Raw genomic sequence first — 17,351 nt, 5'->3', positions numbered from 1 at the left:
GGAATGAATTATTGAGCATTTTAACTTCTTTGAATTGTTCCAACTGGTTGACAAATTCACAGCAATCCTTCCTATTTTTTCAACCTCTTTTCCACAAAAGAGGCTCTCCTCGGAGTCAAACCTTGGTATTATTTATTTATTGATCTTATTAAATTTATATATATCATCAGACTATTCAAGAGACCCTTGGTGGCTTACAAACAGATAGAGCAGAGGTGATGAAGGATGAACAAGGATAGAACTATTGGCACCCAAAGGGACTTTAAATTGTGGATTTCGTCTCTTGCATCACTGCGATCCTGATATCGGCAAATTTTTTGCCTTCTTTTACAGCATGGATTACAATTGTGGGTCTCTTCTACCATTCCTTGCATCAGTATTTCCATAGCATCAAACCAGTGGACACCAAGTAAGTTCCTTTAAAAGCACAAACACGTGTGTGGTTATTCCTGAATACGAGATTGGATGGGTTTGCTTGGCTTCACACAGTGTTTCTCAGCTTCAACAATTTAAAAATGTGTGAACTCCTAGAATTCCCTGCCAGATGGACGGATGGATGGAGGAAGGAAGGGAGGGAGGGAAGGAGGGAAAGGAGGGAGGGAAGGAGGGAAAGGAAAGAATGAAAGAAGAGAAGGGAAGGGGAGGAGAGGAAGGGACAAAGGCAGGAAGGGAGGGAGGCAAAGGGAAAGGAATGGAGGGAAAGGAAAGGGTGAAAGAAGAGAACGGGAGGGGAGGAGAGGAGAGGAGAGGAAGGGACAAAGGAAGGGAGGAAGGAAAAGAGAGAAAGGAAAAGGTGAAAGAAGAGAAGGGGAGGAGAGGAAGGGACAAAGGGAGTAAGGGAGGAAAAGAAAGAAAGGAAAGTGAAAGAAGAGAAGGGGAGAAGAGGAAGGGACAAAGGGAGTAAGGGAGGAAAAGAGAGAAAGGAAAGGGTGAAAGAAGAGAAGGGGGGAGAGGAGGGACAAAGGGAGTAAGGGAGGAAAGATGGGAGGAAAAGAGGTAAAGGAAAAAGTGAAAGAAGAGGAGGAGAGGAAGGTACAAAGGGAGTAAGGGAGGAAAGGAGGGAGGAAAAGATGGAAAGGAAAGGGTGAAAGAAGAGAAGGAGAGGAGAAGAGAGGAAGGGACAAAGGGAGGAAAGGAGGGAGGAAAGGAGGGAAAGGAAAGGGTGAAAGAAGAGAAGGAGAGGAGAGGAAGGGACAAAGGGAGGGAGAAATTAGATTAAGCCGTATTCCCAAGCCGATTATCATCTGGACTGACAGCATGGCACTCAAACGAAAAAGAAATCTAAGATTCTCATTGAAAATGCTCCGTCACCAACCTCAGCTGGTTCTCCACTTCCCTTTTAAAGGCCTTATCTGGTTGAACTTTAAATCAAGGGATGGACTCAGGCTAATTTAACTCCGAGATAGACTCCCTTCCTGTTTCGCTTTCCCTCCAGAAGCTCAGGTCTAATTTACACCTCGCCAAAAGCAGATAAAGGCTTTAGAATCTGTTTGCTTTTTGCAAACTGACCATGCGTTTAAATTATGGAAACCTTGAGCAATATATCACTCAAATTCTTCCCTGACCTGGGAAATTTCCAAGCCTATTCAATACGGTATCTTCCACCCACATTAATTGTCAAAACCAATTTATTTATGGAAGCAATCACTATTGAATGAAACACACGTAGGGAGTGGCGATTTTTCCCTGCACTGCTGTGGCTTCACCTACAAGTTTAAAAGTTTCTTTAAAGAGGGTAGACCTGCTCTGCGTGTTGAATAGGCCAAAGGTAACTAGGTTATCTGTGGAGATTCTTAGTCACCCAGGTCTTGGTTGTCCCAAAGCAGCTTTTCCAAAAGGCAACCGGCTTTTCTTTGTTTGTCCCTTGAAGAGGTTTCACTTCTCATCCAGGCAGCTTCTTCAGTTCTGGAGAACTGAAGTACCGAAGAACAGAACTGAAGAAACTTCTTTGGATGAGAAGCGAAACGTCTTCAAGGAAATAAACAAAGAATATAGAATATAGAATATTCTATAGAATCAAGATCCCGTGAAGTGTTAATCCCACTTTATAAGGCCTTGGTAAGGCCACACTTGGAATACTGCATTCAGTTTTGGTCACCAGGATGTAAAAAAAAGATGTGGAGACTCTAGAAAGAGTGCAGAGAAGAGCAACAAAGATGATTAGGGGACTGGAGGCCAAAACATAGGAAGAATGGTTGCAGGAACTGGGTATGTCTAATTTAATGAAAGGAAGGACCAGGGGAGACTTGATAGCAGTGTTATAATATCTCAGGGGCTGCCCCAAAGAAGAGGGAGTCAAACTAAGAAGCAATGGGTGGAAACTCATCAAGGAGAGAAGCAACTTAGAACTAAGGAGAAATTTCTTGACAGGGAAAAAATTAATCAGTGGAACAACTTGCCTCCAGAAGTTGTGAATGCTCCAATACTGGAAGTTTTTAAAATGATGGATAACCATTTGTCTGAAATGGTATATTTGTCTGCCTAGGCATGGGGTTGGACTAGAAGACCTCCAAGGTCCCTTCCAACTCTATCATTCTATTATTATAGAATATAAACAGAGTTGGAAGGGACCTTGGAAGGGACCTTGGAGGTCTTCTAGTCCAACCCCGTGCCTAGGCAGGAAAGCCTACACCACTTCAGACAAATGGTTATCCAGTTGCCTTTTGAAAAAGCACCTTTGTAACTTGGAATATGTTTCTTTTGCAACCTGAACTACATTGCAGAGGTCTGGACTTCTCATCTCAGAATTCAGATCGCCTTTCCTAAGAATTCTTTGTTTTAAATACAATTTTTATTAAGGTTGTTTCTTTTTTTACGAGAAAGGAAGATTAAAATCTAATGCATATTAATATAAAGTGAGAATAGGAAAAAAAAACAAAGTAAAGAGAAAGCTAAAAATGCAAGAAAGGAAAGAAAAAAGTAAAGATAAAAGCAAAAAATATAAGAAGTCATTTCCAATCTTCTTTTTATATGTTACTAGCTGATAACCTGGCATTGCCCGGGTATTTTATTTATAGAGGGGAAATGTCCGGACCAAATGTAATTTCTAATGTTGGATTTCTCCCCTTACTAGAGGGAGCCCCCTTGTGGAGTACTGTGAAGCCGTTACTATGGCAAATCCACTGCACTGTACAGTAGAAGCCATTTTACGGCAGTACAGTAGAAGCTGCTTGAAGGCACAACAGGCTATATCGTAACAGAACACACACCCCGAAGGGTGTTAGGGGTGTCTTACCCCCCACAGTATTTTTCTCCAGAGAGTAAGTTTGGTTGAAATTGCTTGAGGCATTCCAGAGTTATGCTGGAACACACAAACACACACACAGACACACACACACACAGACACACACACACACACAGACACACACACAGAGAGCCATTATTATATATATGTAGATAAGTACAATTATGAGTATTTCAAGTATATTATGTTATATGCTATAGTATACAGTGGAAACCCTGATGGTGTTACTTAGGATGGGTAATGAAACGTCTGCAAGAAAACAACCAAGCTCAGAGTTTGTTCTTCTTTCCCACTTTTAAATGGAAACATCTGGCTTCCTTTGAAAATCCTTTTGCAAATAGCAGTGCTTAAACTGGTAAACTTTAATTGCTCCCACAATCCACTTCTCCATAGGGAAATCTATTTTTTTTTGGTGCGGCAAAAACCAGAAAGGAACGCCTGTATTATATAAAAAAAGGCTTAGCAACAACTCTTCCCTGTTAACAATCATTTAAGTCTCCCCTTAGATTCCCTTAATCAAATAGCAATGTTGCTTCTGATGTATTTGGCAAATGCCAGCTGTTAAATTCAGTTCTTTGGAGAGAAAAAACCCGCCCTCATAATTCCAAAACATAAAAATAAAAATGTTTGGCTTTTTACCATGTGTGCATACAGACAGACACACACACACACACACACACACACACACACAGCACACCCAACTATCTAAGAAATGCTAGCTAGTCATAAGAAGGGAAGAGAGCCAGGGTGGTTTGTCAAAAAAAATGCGTTAGAGCAATGCGTTAATTAAAACTAATCACGAAATCTCTGTTGAGTCATTCATGTAGTTGTCTTGGCAGAAAGTGGTTTGCTAAGCAGAGTTGAGCATGGTTGGCTTGTGGATTGGAAGTCATCTGGAGATGACTAAGATTAAGATATGGCGGGATGCTGAAATCCATCTCCGCGAGGACCATTTCCATCAGGTCACCAAGAAAACTTTGTGGGTAGTTCTTGAAGCCATCAAGAATCAAGTGCCATTTGATCGTGGTAGTACCATTCTCTTCTGCACTCATGCGACCACATTTGGAAGACTGTGTCCAGTTCTGGTCACTGGGATAAGAAAAGATATGGAGACTCTAGAAAGAGCAGAGAAGAGCAGAGAAGAGAAGAGAAGAGAGAAGAGCAACAAAGACGAGAAGAGCAACAAATAGGATTAGGAGACTAGAGCTAAACCATACGATGACTAGGTGTTGTTGTTGTTGTTAGTTGCAAAGTCATGTTTGACCCATTGCAACCTCATGGGCAATGTTCCTCCAGGCCTTCCTGTCCTCTACCATTCCCTGGAGCCCGTTTAAGCTCACACTGGCTGCTTCGATGACTCCATCCAGCCACCTCATTCTCTGCCGTGCCCTTTTTTTGCCCTCCATCGTTCCTAGCATGAGGCTCTTCTCCAGGGAGTCCTTCCTTCTCATTAGGTGGCCAAAGTCTTTGAGTTTCCCCTTCAGGATCTGGCCTTCCAAAGAGCAGTCAGGGTTGATCTCCTCTAGAACGGACCGGTTGGATCGCCTTGCAGTCCAAGGGACTCTCAGGCGTCTTCTCCAGCACCAGAGTTCAAAGGCCTCCATTCTTTGGTGCTCAGCCTTCCTTATGGTCCAACTTTCGCAGCCATCCATTGCAACTGGGGAAAACCATCGCCTTGGCTATAGGCACTTTTTTTTTTAGCAGGGTGATGTCTCTGCTTTTTAGGATGCTGTCTAGATTTGCCATATGTCTAGCTCTGTGATGGTGAACCTATCGCATGGGTGCCAGAAATGGTATGAAGAGCCCTCTCTGGGGGCACACGCACCCTCACCAGCTGCTCTTCTGGTTTCCGGTGTGAACATGCGCGCTGGCCAGTTGGTCTTCACAGGTGCCTGAAAATGGCCAAAAACAGCCAAAAAACCCAGGCCATTTTTCAAGCCATTTTCAGGCTGGTTTTTTGTGGCTGTTTTCAGGCCATTTTTCAGGCCAAAAGCAGCGTGAAAAACAAGACCTGAAAATGGCCCCAAAACTGCCCCAAAAGCAGGGATGCACAGCCTAGCCAGCTAGTTTTCTGGTTTCTGGCACGCATGCATGTGAGCGGTTGCAGATGTGTTTCGGTTTGGGCCCTGAGTGCTGGGAAGGTTCGCCATCACTGGTCTAGCTTAATGAAGAGAAGACTTAGGGGAGACATGATAGCATTTGCGAAGAGGACACAGGATGTCATTTTATAGCAATTAATCAATGGATCAATTTGCCTCCTGGAGCTGTGGTTGAGTTTTCTATGAAAATATTGGGCATCCATTGCCCTGGATTTTATAAGGACTCCTGTTTTGGATGAAAAGAGCTCCAAGGTCCCTTCCAGCCAAGGATTCTGTAGGTTGTCATTTGAAGAAGACTGGGTGATGCTAATCCTTTTTTTGAGATTCAATTAGATTCCCCATCGGAAAAGCTTTCCCCTGACCCCAGATAAACAGCATATATTTTGATATCTGCAAAGCAAAGTGATGACCAACTCAACTCTTTTTTTTAAATGCTCCTTTTCTTGGCCAGGATCCGATTTTTCTAGCTTTTATTTGGAGGCTTTTTCTGTCCCTCGTCAAAACCTTTTAAGCCTTTTCCCGCCATGACAGTTGATAGAAAATCCTCACTTTTCAGCTCATTTGCAAAAGGGCAGATTGGCCTCCTTGAAAGTCCAGAAAAATCTGGATGTGAAATGTCATCAAAAAACAACAACAAAAAACACCAGACATCATCCGGGAGTGAAGCTAGTGGAGCAAAGTCTAAACCTCCTGGATGGGAAATAGAAAGAGGCAGATGGTAATTCGATTATTTAAACTTTGCTTGTCAATTGCTCCATCCAGCTAAGAAAAATATCCTGGCTGGCTGGCTTTCTAATCACAGCTTGGGCCTGTTTGGTTTCTCTCAGCATCCTGGTTTAAATTTATAGTACCCCTGAGAAGGAAATATTTTTTTCCTGGGACATGATGGGTCTCTTTCATAAAGTAAAGGTTCCCTTTGCACATCTGTGCTAGTCGTTCCCAACTCTAGGGGGCGGCGCTCATCTCCATTTCAAAGCTGAAGAGCCAGCGCTGTCCGAAGACGTCTCTGTGGTCATGTGTCCGGCATGACTCAATGCCGAAGGGGCACGGAACGCTGTTCCCTTCCCACCAAAGATGGTCCCTATTTTTCTACTTGCATTTTTATATGCTTTAGAACTGCTAGATTGGCAGAAGCTGGGACAAATAACAGGAGCTCACTCCATTACGCGGCACTAGGGATTTGAACTGCCAAACTGCCAACCTTTCTGATTGATAAGGTCAGCGTCTTAGCCACTGAGCCACTGGTCAATAAATAATGGACCGAAAGAATAATTTGAGGGAGGTGGGGGGAGATAAAGAAAGGGAAATTATCTCGAGAAAACTTCAGCTCTTGGTGGAAATTTTTTTCCCCAGAGTCTTTGTATCGATTTATTTCTAGGTGCTGAAGGTGTGTGGCATTCAGATTTTGATTTCATTGAGGCCCGCATCAGAGTTGTGCTTGATCTCAGGGGGTGAGCGGGCATGGCCAGAGTGGGCATGGCCAGGGTGGGCATGGCCAGCATGATGTTGTGTTCGGGGGCGCCTGTGGTGGCCTGAATGCACTGCCAATGAAAACGGGCTCCCGAGCACAGTTTCCGGCTGCGATGGCCTCCTGTAACCCTCTGCCAGTGAAAATGGCTCTCTCGAGGGCCACATCCTAAGCTCCATTTTTTGCTGCCAGAGGTGCCCCAAGCTGGACCTTTGCTGTTTCCAGGAGAGCCCTGTGGACTAGATCTAAGCACCCCATGGGCCGGATCCGGCCCCCGGGCCTTGAGTCTGACAGCCCTGTCTGTCAGGGTTTAAGTTTTAAGTTTAAGTTTTATTTTATTTATATGCCGCCCTATTCCCAAAAAGGGACTCAGGGTGATGAACAACTTAAACGGGCAAGGGAAACATACAAGTACAAAATAGACATTTAAAATGACCAACAGCCACACCTGCCGAGAGGGGAAGGGAACTCATCAACCCCAGGCCTGCCGACACAGCCAGGTTTTAACGGCTTTTCGGAAAGCAGGGAGAGAGGTGAGGGTCCGAATCTCCACGGGGAGTTCTTTCCAAAGGGCCGGAGCTGCAACAGAGAAGGCCCTCCCTCGGGTCGTAGCCAGATGGCATTGGCTAATGGATGGAACCCGGAGGAGGCCGACCCTGTGCGATCTAATGGGTCTTTGAGTTCCAAGTAACACTCCCAACGAAAGAAAACTCCGAGACTTGAGTTTCCTCAAAATTCCATTTTATTAAAGAGGTCCTATTGACACATCTGGGAAAACCCGAATCTGAAAGCTTCCGGGTTTTCCCCACCCAAAAGAAAGTCCAAGTCTCTGCCCAGCACCCCCATGTGTCCATCCCATGGCCCAATCAGGCACCGTCCCAACTGGAGATGCCTCCCAGTCACACCACTCCAGATGCAGGGAAAAATGTCCTTGACTCTCTGAGAAAGGAATGTTATTTTGACTATATCTCTCCCATACTCCATACAATCCCCCCTCCCATTTCCCCACAGCATTAAACATGGCAGGCCGGAAGGCCCAATGCAGAAGATGGCTTCCAGGCCTGACACTATCATAAGGCCTTCATAGAGAGTTTAAGAAGTCCAATGAAAGGGGTTACTTCTTTTAGTAAGAGAAAGAGGGGGAACTTCTGTGCCTTTCTCCAGGTTCCATATAGGAAGGCAAGAAATACAGTTGAACCAACTAAGGTCGTAAAAGCAGCTCAGATGCCTCCATCCGTGTCTGTAGGTAAAACGTTGCTCCAGATCCAATTGGAAGATCAAAGCAACCGGTTTTCAGGATCTGTAAAATGGTTCAAAGCAAGCAAAACTCTCTCGGAGGTCCTGTAGAAGTCAATCAATCAATCAATCAATCAACCAGAATACAGCTGGAAGGCACCTTAGAGGTCCTCTAGTCCAATCCCCTGATCAAGCAGGAGACCCTATACCAGGGGTCTGCAACCTTAAACACTCAAAGAATCATTTGGACCCATTTCCCACAGAAAAGAAAACCAAAGTGGGTATGGCCAATGACATCACTCCCTCCCATCCAGTCACATGACTACTCTAGCCATTCCTACCCAGCAGGTTATTAGGGCAGAGCACCAGTTGTTAAAAAACACCTGGAACCACAAAAGTCTTAACATAACTCTGTATCTCTACCTCCCTCCATCTCTCTCTCACACATATACCTCTCCATCCCCCACCATTGCCCTTACCTTCTCAGGCCAGGCAAGGAGTCACTGGGAGGGGGCGGGGCGAGGCCAGCCAACAGGGAGCCGCACTACCGGGCCCAATGAGCCGCATGCGATTCTGGAGCCGCAGGTTGCAGACACCTGCACTATACCATTTCAGACAAGTGGCTGTCCAGTGGCTCTTCTTAAAAACCTCCCGTGATGGAGTATCCATAAATTAAAGTATCCAAATTTCTGAGAATGGTCAGCACATTCATAAGCAGAGTATCCCAAATATTCTTCTGGGATTTGAGTAGAACTGAAGAAAGTCTTCTAAACTGGAAGTTCTTGGACTTCACTCAAGGACAACTGATGCTACTCAAAGGGAACTGCCTTGTTGGTCTTCTTGAGAGCAATAGTTGGGCTAATCTGAGTGAGTGTGACATTTTCTTTCCACGGGGGATGAATTTTGTGTTCTGCTACCTGACCTCTGCCTCTTGGTTGTTATGGACATTCATAAAGCACTGAAAGAGTGGGTTGGTGGTGCCTGAATCTTCCATCACTCTGTCTCTCTAAGCGGCTGGGATTTTACACTTTAGAAATAAATATAGATTTGGGCTGCATAATTCTCATTGCGATCACAAAGATTGGTGTCTTTAATATTATTTGCATGTGCTGTCATACCCACACATTTTGTAGATGTTCCCTTCTCTTCCCTTCCCTGCCTTGCCCTGTCCCTACATCCCTTCCTCCTCCCTTTCTTCTTTTCTTCCTCCCTCCCTCCCATTCTCACCTTCCTTCCTTCCTTCCCTTCCTTCCTATTGTTCTTCCTTCCTCCCTTCCTCTGATTCTCATTTTTTCCTTCCTTCTTTCCTCTCTCCCTCTCTCCCATTCTCATCTTCTCACTCTCTACTTCCCTCCCTCCCATTCGCATCTTTCCTTCCTTCCTTCCTTCCTTCCTTCCTTCCTTCCTTCCTTCCTTCCTTCCTTCCTTCCTCCCTCCCTCCCTCCCTCCCCCATTCTCATCTCCTCCCTCTCTACTTCCCCCCTCCCATTCACATCTTTCCTTCCTTCCTTCCTTCTTTCCTCCCTCTCTCCCATTCTCATCTCCTATTTCTTCCTTCCCATTGTCTTTCTTTTCTCCCCCCTTCCTCCCTTTCATTCTCATCTCCTTCCTTCCTTCTTTCCTCCCTTCCTTCTTTCCTCCCTTCTCCCTCCCTCCGTCCCTCTCATTCTCATCTCCCATCTTCATTTCTTCCTGCCCATTGTCTTTCCTCCCTCCGTCCCCAAATAATGATGGGTGTCTGATGAAACAAAATAAGTAACAGGTCACTAATAAGCTGTTGCTTTAATTTCCCAGAATTCCTGAAGCTGCTGCCTGCAAGGAGTGTACAATTTTTGCTACGAGCTATCTTATCTCCTTGACAATGGAGCCATCCCCAACTCTGTCTCACAATCTGTCAAGTTCTCCCCTCATCACCATCCATATGAAGCATCAACTGGTAAGTGATGATTAATCTTTCAGTATTCCACCCCCACTTTCGGTGACAAAAAACTGCAGGGGGTCACTCTACGTTTCCATGAAGTGTGATTCTCCAACCGACAAAAAATAAAATAAAATAAAATTCAGGAGGTTATTCTACAAACCGTCATTTGCAAATTCCTTAATTCTCACAGGTTTCACAGGTAAGCTGTGAAAAAGTCAAGGAACCCTCTACTCTCATGTATGTGGCTGTTAGTTGCAAAGGGAAAAGAATTGAGTTGGTGAAATTCTTGAAACCCTACCTTAATCAATCTTGCTAAATACCGTATTTTTCAGACAATAAGACACACCGGAGTATAAGATGCCCCAAGATTTGGAAAAGTTAAATAAGAAATTTTTTTTGCCCTCCCCGGCCCCCAGGAGCACTCTGCAGACCCCATTTTTGTGAAAAACAAATCTGTTTTGGCGAAAACAGGAAGTATGAGGCAGCGTTTTCAGAGTCCAAAAAATGGCTGTATTCGGTGTATAAGACACACCAACATTTCCATCCTCTTTTAGGGGGGCAAAAAGGGCATCTTATATTCTGAAAAGTACGGTATGTAGACTATGAGAATCATTTTTGGAAAAATCAGTTGCTTTGGGTTTTAGGCAGCGATCGAGTGCTTGACAACTATAGAAATATCAAAGATGAAATTGGACTTAAGAGTTAAAAGTTTCAATACATGTTTAATTTAATGCAGCATAAGGAGAGTTGGGTATGTTTTTTTTTAAAAAAGAACTTGGATTGGATTTCTGTAGAAGCCAATTTCCAAAACCTATCAAAGTCAATTTAGGATGTTTGAATGAAGTCAAACAGTGCCCATTTTTCTCTGATCAAAATTTAATTGTTCTCCCTTTTGGTTTTTGAATATTTGTCTGAAAAAGAATGTGAGCTTCTGGAAATATTAAATTAAAATATAGAGAGGGAGGGAGAAGGGCAGAGAGAGAGAGAGAGAAAAGAGAGACAGAGTGAAAGAGAGAGAAAGAGAGGGAGGGAGGGAGCAAGAGGGAAAGAGAAAGAAAGAAAAAGAAAGAAAAAATGAAAGAGAGAGAGAATAAAGAGAAGAGAAAAAGAGAGCAAAAAGAGAAGAAAAAAGGGAGAAAAAGGGAGAGAAAGAGAAAATGAGAGACAGACAGAAAGAGGGAAAGAATAAATGAAAGAGAGAGCAAAAAGAGAAAAGAGGAGAGAAAAGGGGAGACAAAGAAACAGATAGAGATAAAGAGGGAAAGAGAAAGAAAAAAAATGAAAGCAAGAGAGAGAAAGAACAAAAAGGGAAGAGAAAAAAGAGAAAAAAGAAGGGAGACAAAGACAGAAAGAGCGAGAGATATAGAAAAAAGGGAAAGAAAAAGAAAAAATGAAAGAGAGAGAGAGCAAAAAGAGGAGAAAAAGAGAGAGAGAAAAGAGAAGAGAGAAAGAGGGAGAACAGGAGTGAGATAAAGAGAAAGGAAAAGAGAGAGAGATTTATTGATAAAAAATATAGCTCTAGTAACATGGTTTGTTAAATGAGCTGGTTTCTTACAAATCCTCAGATCTTGGCAAGAGGCTGTGATAGTAGAAACAAGGCCTCCAGTATTGTCTCTGCTTTGTTATGGGAGGTGAAGTTGTTGGCATCTGGTTCAATAGACATATTTTCTGTCATCTGCAATATAATAGGATTACTAATTGATTTGCTGCAGATGCTGACTCTCAGGCAGGAGGGTGGGGTAAATTAAGAACACAGATATTGATTTTAATTTTCTGTGGTTGTTCTCCCTTCCTTGCCTTGTGATTGCATGGAAGGCAGTTTTTTTTTTAATGAATGGCATCCCAGCATGCCTTTTTAACCAGCTGAAAGGGCGTAACATCTGCACAACTCCATTGCTGAGTTCTTGTCTTGTATAAGTCAACTTGTCAGCCTGTTTGATGCTTGCTTGCTATCAGGCCTCAGTCTCAGTCCTAGTTTTAACACCATATAGAATGGAATGGAATGGAATAGAATAGAATATAGAATGAATAAGAAAACAGAACAGAATAGAATTCTTTATTGGCCAAGTGTGATTGGACACACAAGGAATTTGTCTTTGGTGCAGGTGGTCTCAGTGTGCATAAAGAAAAATAAAATAGAATACATTAATCAAGAATCATATGATACAACACTTAGTCCAGTGGTGGGATTCAGCCAGTTCTCACCTATTTGGGAGAACCGGTTGCTAACTTTCTAGGCAGTTCAGAGAACCGGTTGTTGGAAGAAATCTCCTTTTGTTTTTTTCCATTTTATAGGGCTAATCCTGTAAGGAAGGCAGGAAGGAAACATTCTGGTGTTGTTTCTAGCATCATCTTTATTGCCCTGCTTACAGAAACTGCTTCTCCGGTTAACCTTTATTACGTTGTAACAGCTAAGGCGAAGTGCCCGTCGACATGAGTCACATTGAGATGGCTACACCCATGCAGTCACATGACCACTGAGCCACGCCTACCCAGCTGATCATTAGGGCAGAGAACCGGTTGTTAATTTAGTTGAATCCCACCATTGACTTAGTCATACGTTACTAATAAACAATCAAATTATATTAGGAAACAAATAAATGAAGGAAGAGAAGAATAATAGTAATGCAGATTTAGTAAATAATTTGACAGTATTGAGGGAATTAGTTGTTTAGCAGAGAGATGGTGTTCGGGGAAAAACTGTTCTTGTGTCTAGTTGTTCTGGTGTGCAGTGCTCTATAGTGTCATTTTGAGGGTAGGAGTTGAAACAATTTGTGTCCAGGATGCGAGGGGTCTGTAGATACTTTCACAGCCCTCTTTTTTGACTCATGCAGTGTGCAGGTCCTCAGTGGAAGGCAGGATGGTAGCCATTGTTTTTTCTGCAGCTCTGATTCTCCTCTGAAGTCTGTGTCTGTCTTGTTGGGTTGCAGAGCCAAACCAGACAGTTATGGAGGTGCAGAGTTAGTTTAGTTTAGTTTAATTTAGTTTAGTTTATTAGTTTTGTATGCCGCCCACTCCCGAAGGACTCCGGGCGGCTTACAATAAAAAAAGGAAGGGGGATAAATAAGACAATACAAAATTTAAAATACAACAACATTCACAATTAAAGTGGGGCTGGATACTTCAACAGCCCCAGGCCTGCCGGAACAGCCAGGACTTAGTAGCTTTACAGAAGGCCGGGAGGGTAGTAAGGGTCCGGATCTCAACGGGGAGGTCGTTCCAGAGGGCCGGAGCTGCAACAGAGAAGGCCCTCCCCCAGGGGGTCGCCAACCCGCATGTAGTTCTCCTCTGTAGAACTGAATCAGCAGCTCTTTGGGCAGTTTGAACTTTCTGAGCTGGCGCAGAAAGAACATTCTTTCTTCTGCATTTTTGATGACATTTTGATGATATGGGTTGGGGATTGGACATTCAGCCTGGGTCCTTGGGGTGGGGGGAGGGATTTGGGGATGCTTTCAATATGCAACTTTCGTGCCTTTTGCTTCAGATCTTGTTTTCCTTTTGCTGCTCAGCGGGGCAGTGGTTAGAGAGCAGTACTGCAGACTACTTCTGTGACTGCCGGCTGCCTGCAATTTGGCAGTTCAAATCTCACCAGGTTCAAGGTTGACTCAGCCTCTCATCCTTTTGAGGTGGGTAAAATGGAGACCCAAATTGTTGGGGTGACAATAGGCTGACTCTGTAAAACCACTTAGAGAAGGCTGTAAATAGGAATGAAATCCTACTGGTTCGGGCCAGTTCCCCCGAACCAGTAGTAAAAAATGTTACATTCGCCCTGCATAGAACCTAAAAGATATTGGACTAAAATCCACACTTGGTTGGAAAAAATGATACAAAAACATATAGACTTTAAACCAGAGATCTTTTTATTGGGAATCATACTGGAAACATACAATAGAGAATTGAAATATTTGATTGTAAATGTGTTAACAGCAGCTAGAATTGTATTTGCTAAAAATTGTAAAAATGAAAAAATACCAATGCAGGAGGAAGTTATTCACAAAATAATGAAATGTGCTGAAATGACTAAATTGACATTTGAAATTAGAGAACAGGAAGATAAACAATTTTATAAGATATGGGATCTATTTTATCAGTGGTTAGATAAAAAAACATGGAAATGAAAGATGTTAGAGAATGTTATAAATACAAAAATAATAGAATGATACAGAATATAACATAAAGATATATTATTATTGGATAGATTGAAGATGATGTAATGAATTGTTATAATATAAATGAATCCAATACCTAGAATATCTCATTTAAAATGAAGGAATAATAGTGATAGTCAAATAAATGAGGTACAATGATAATAATGTATACAAATATATTTGATTTGATAATATGTGATTTCATATAAATTGTTAGTGATGACTATGGAAAGGACGCACAAAAACCTTGTAACCAATCGAGACACTGTTCGTAATGGAAGATGGCCTTTTGTTTTATGTTTTCTTTGTCTATGTCTGTCTAAAAATAAAAACTTTCTTTAAAAAAAAAATGCTACGTTTGCCCGAACTAGTAGTAAAAAAAATGCTTTAAAAAAGTTTTTAAAAAGTTCCCACAATCAGCTGTGCAACAATCAGCTGTGCCTGATTGTCTGTGAGGTTCCTGCCTGTTGCAGGGGCCATTTTGTGTGAAGTCCAGCTGCTTTTACGTTGTGCGTGAGTCACTTGTACAGCCACGCCCACCTGGTCACATGTCCTCCAAGTCACGTGCACCAAGCCACACTCACAGAACTGGTAGGGAAAATTGTTGAATTTCACCACTGGCTGTAAAGCACTGTAAAGCGGTGTATAAGTCTAAGTGCTATTGCTATCATTTCAGACCCAGTAAAAGTACCTCTTCTTTATCAACTTGGAGTTGGGGGTTTCCTTTCTTAGGTTTTGAATGGACACCTGACCTAACTAACTTGTCCAAGTTATATCTGGTGGGGTGGTTTCCATGAGTTGAGAGTTCAAAATAACTTCTCATATTTCGAGGCCGGTCATCCAGCTAGAATTTTATGGATAGCAAAAAGACGATGAACGGTTTCTTCCATCTCAAAAGTTTGCTGGTTGGTTCCAGTTGTATCCAACCATGGTAAAACAAGTCCCATGTTTGAAAATATTCTTTTTTTCATCTTTAATGTCAATCTGTCCATTTCTGCGCAGTCTAGAATTTTTTTAATTACATCTTCTTCATTTTCCCAGTGCTGTGCAAATACAATTCTTGCTGCTGTCAAAACATATAACATTAAATATATATTCCATTTATCATACTTCTCTGGTACTATTTCTGGCTTGTAATCTATATCCTTCCTTCCTTCCTTCCTTCCTTCCTTCCTTCCTTCCTTCCTTCCTTCCTTCCTTCCTTCCTTCCTTCCTTCCTTGCACAGTGGTTATAATGCAGTATTGCAGGCTAATTCTGCCCACTGCCAGAAGTTCAGTTCTGTGTGGCTAAAGGTTGACTCAGCCTTCCATCCTTCCAAGGTCAGTAAAATGAGGAGCCAGATTGTTGGGGGCAAGAGGCTGACTCTGTAAACCCCTTTGAGAGGGCTGTAAAAGCACTGTGAACCCTTCCTTCCTTCCTTCCTTCCTTCCTTCTTTCCTTCCTCCCTCCCTCCCTCCCTCCCTCTTGATTAAAGATCACTTCAGCAGCCTAGATAGACTTCTTCCTGGCAGGTCTAGAAGGGAAGGAGGTTTTGGGTTGGCACAGGCTGGATGCTATGAATCTGTGCCTCTGGGGCAAAGCCCAGCTTCGGAGTCCTGTTTCTGAATGTCATTCCTCATTAGCCTAACACCACTCTTGATTTGTTGACCCTCTGAAAAGAATAGACATAATTGTCCAGATGGATTCCAAACCCTCGTCCTTTGTCTGACCCCATCCCTGCCTCATCTAAGTATAGGTTGTTTCTGCTGAACTGGCATTCCTGCCCCGTCATCTTCTTTCTAATTCCACGTTATGCCATTTTTTTAATAGAAGTAGTACTTCAGCTGATGACTGGGAAACATTCTGCTCGATTCCTCTTTAATGTAAAGAAGGACTAGGGGAGACATGATTAGGGTGACCAGACGTCCCGCATCTGGTGGGACAGGCACGACTTTTCATCATTTTCCCCGCGTCCCGCCCGGTTCTCAAAAAACCCCGCTTTATTTTGGGACTCGCTGGATCCCCCACCCATCAGCTGCCGCTAGCTCGCTCGTTAGTTCCCCCATCTATTTCTAAAAATCTAAGCCAGCCCAGCCTGCCGCTCACTGATTGGCCTGGACTCCAGCCAATCAGTGAGCTGGCTGGGATGGAAAACGCGGCGTGCTTAAAGTTTTCCATCCCAGCCAGCTCACTGATTGGCTGGAGTCCGCTTAGCACGCCGCATGAGTCGCAGGAGTCTCCATTTCATTTCGCCTTCGCGGCCGTTTGCTTTGTTTTGCTGCTTCACTGGTGAGTAAACCGGGAATTAGTAACCTGCACAGGGTTAGTGAAACAGCTGCCGCCGCCCTCCTCCCCTTCCCTGTGTGCGAGAAAGGCGCCCGCTTGCCAAGCGCTGCCGCGCTGGTTCCTTCGCGCCCCTCCCACCCCTCTGCCTCCTCAGACCTCCACACAAGAGCGGCGGAGTGAACGAGCGGCCACGGCCATCGTTTTAAATGAGGCTCCGCTCGCTGCTCATCCCGCTCCGAGCTGGGAAAGGGGTGCTTTGGCAGGGCTTCCACAGCGCTTCCAAGGACCGTCGCGCGAGGTCGTTGTCGTCTGCTGCTGCCGCTGCTGAGGGCCTTTAGTAACCTGCGTGGGGTTAGTGAAACAGCCACTGCCGCTCTCCTCCCCTTCCCTGTGTGCGAGAAAGGCACCCGCTCGCCAGCCCGCTCCAGCCTGCTCATCCTTGGGCTCCGGGGGCAGCACCTTCCCAGCTCTGCCGCTGCCGCGCTGCTTCCTTCGCGCCCTGCAGAGTTTTCCCTGTGTCTCCCAGGTCGCACCCATCCTGAGTGCGAGAAACTCCGCAGGGCGCTAAGGAAGGCACTGGGGAGATGCTGCCCCCGGAGCCCAAGGGTTGGCAGGAGGACTGGTGAGTGGGCGCCTTTGTCTCCCAGGTTGCGCCCGTCCTGTGTGCGAGAAAGGCGCCTGCTCGCCATCCCGCACCAGCCCGCTCACCCTTGGGCTCCGGGGGCAGCACCTTCCCAGCTCCGCCGCTGCCGCGCTGCTTCCTTCGCGCCCTGCGGAGTTTTCCCTGTGTCTGCCAGGTCGCACCCGTCCTGTGTGTGAGAAACTCCGCAGGGCGTGAAGGAAGGCGCTGGGGAGGTGCTGCCCCTGGAGTCCAAGGGTAGGCGGGCGGACTGGCGAGCGGGTGCCTTTGTCTCCCAGGTTGCGCCTGTCCTGTGTGCGAGAAAGGTGCCCGCTCGCCAGCCTGCGCCA

General features: G+C 44.5%; 1 protein-coding gene across 1 annotated transcript in view; it reads left to right on the top strand.

Annotated features, from left to right (window-relative positions):
* The window catches only part of ADGRD1 (adhesion G protein-coupled receptor D1), a 160,126-nt gene that overhangs the window by 27,091 nt on the left and 115,684 nt on the right, over window positions 1–17,351 (top strand). Inside the window, exons 13-14 of the mRNA XM_032229623.1 lie at window positions 334–409; window positions 9,842–9,983. Of these exons, the coding sequence (XP_032085514.1) occupies window positions 334–409; window positions 9,842–9,983 (218 nt within the window). The remainder of the gene's footprint in view (window positions 1–333; window positions 410–9,841; window positions 9,984–17,351) is intronic.

The sequence above is a fragment of the Thamnophis elegans genome, chromosome 13 (assembly GCF_009769535.1).
Source record: "Thamnophis elegans isolate rThaEle1 chromosome 13, rThaEle1.pri, whole genome shotgun sequence".
Taxonomy (NCBI): domain Eukaryota; kingdom Metazoa; phylum Chordata; class Lepidosauria; order Squamata; family Colubridae; genus Thamnophis; species Thamnophis elegans.
The sequence above is the reverse complement of the archived record's forward strand: the minus strand, read 5'-3'. Positions and strand labels throughout refer to the sequence as shown.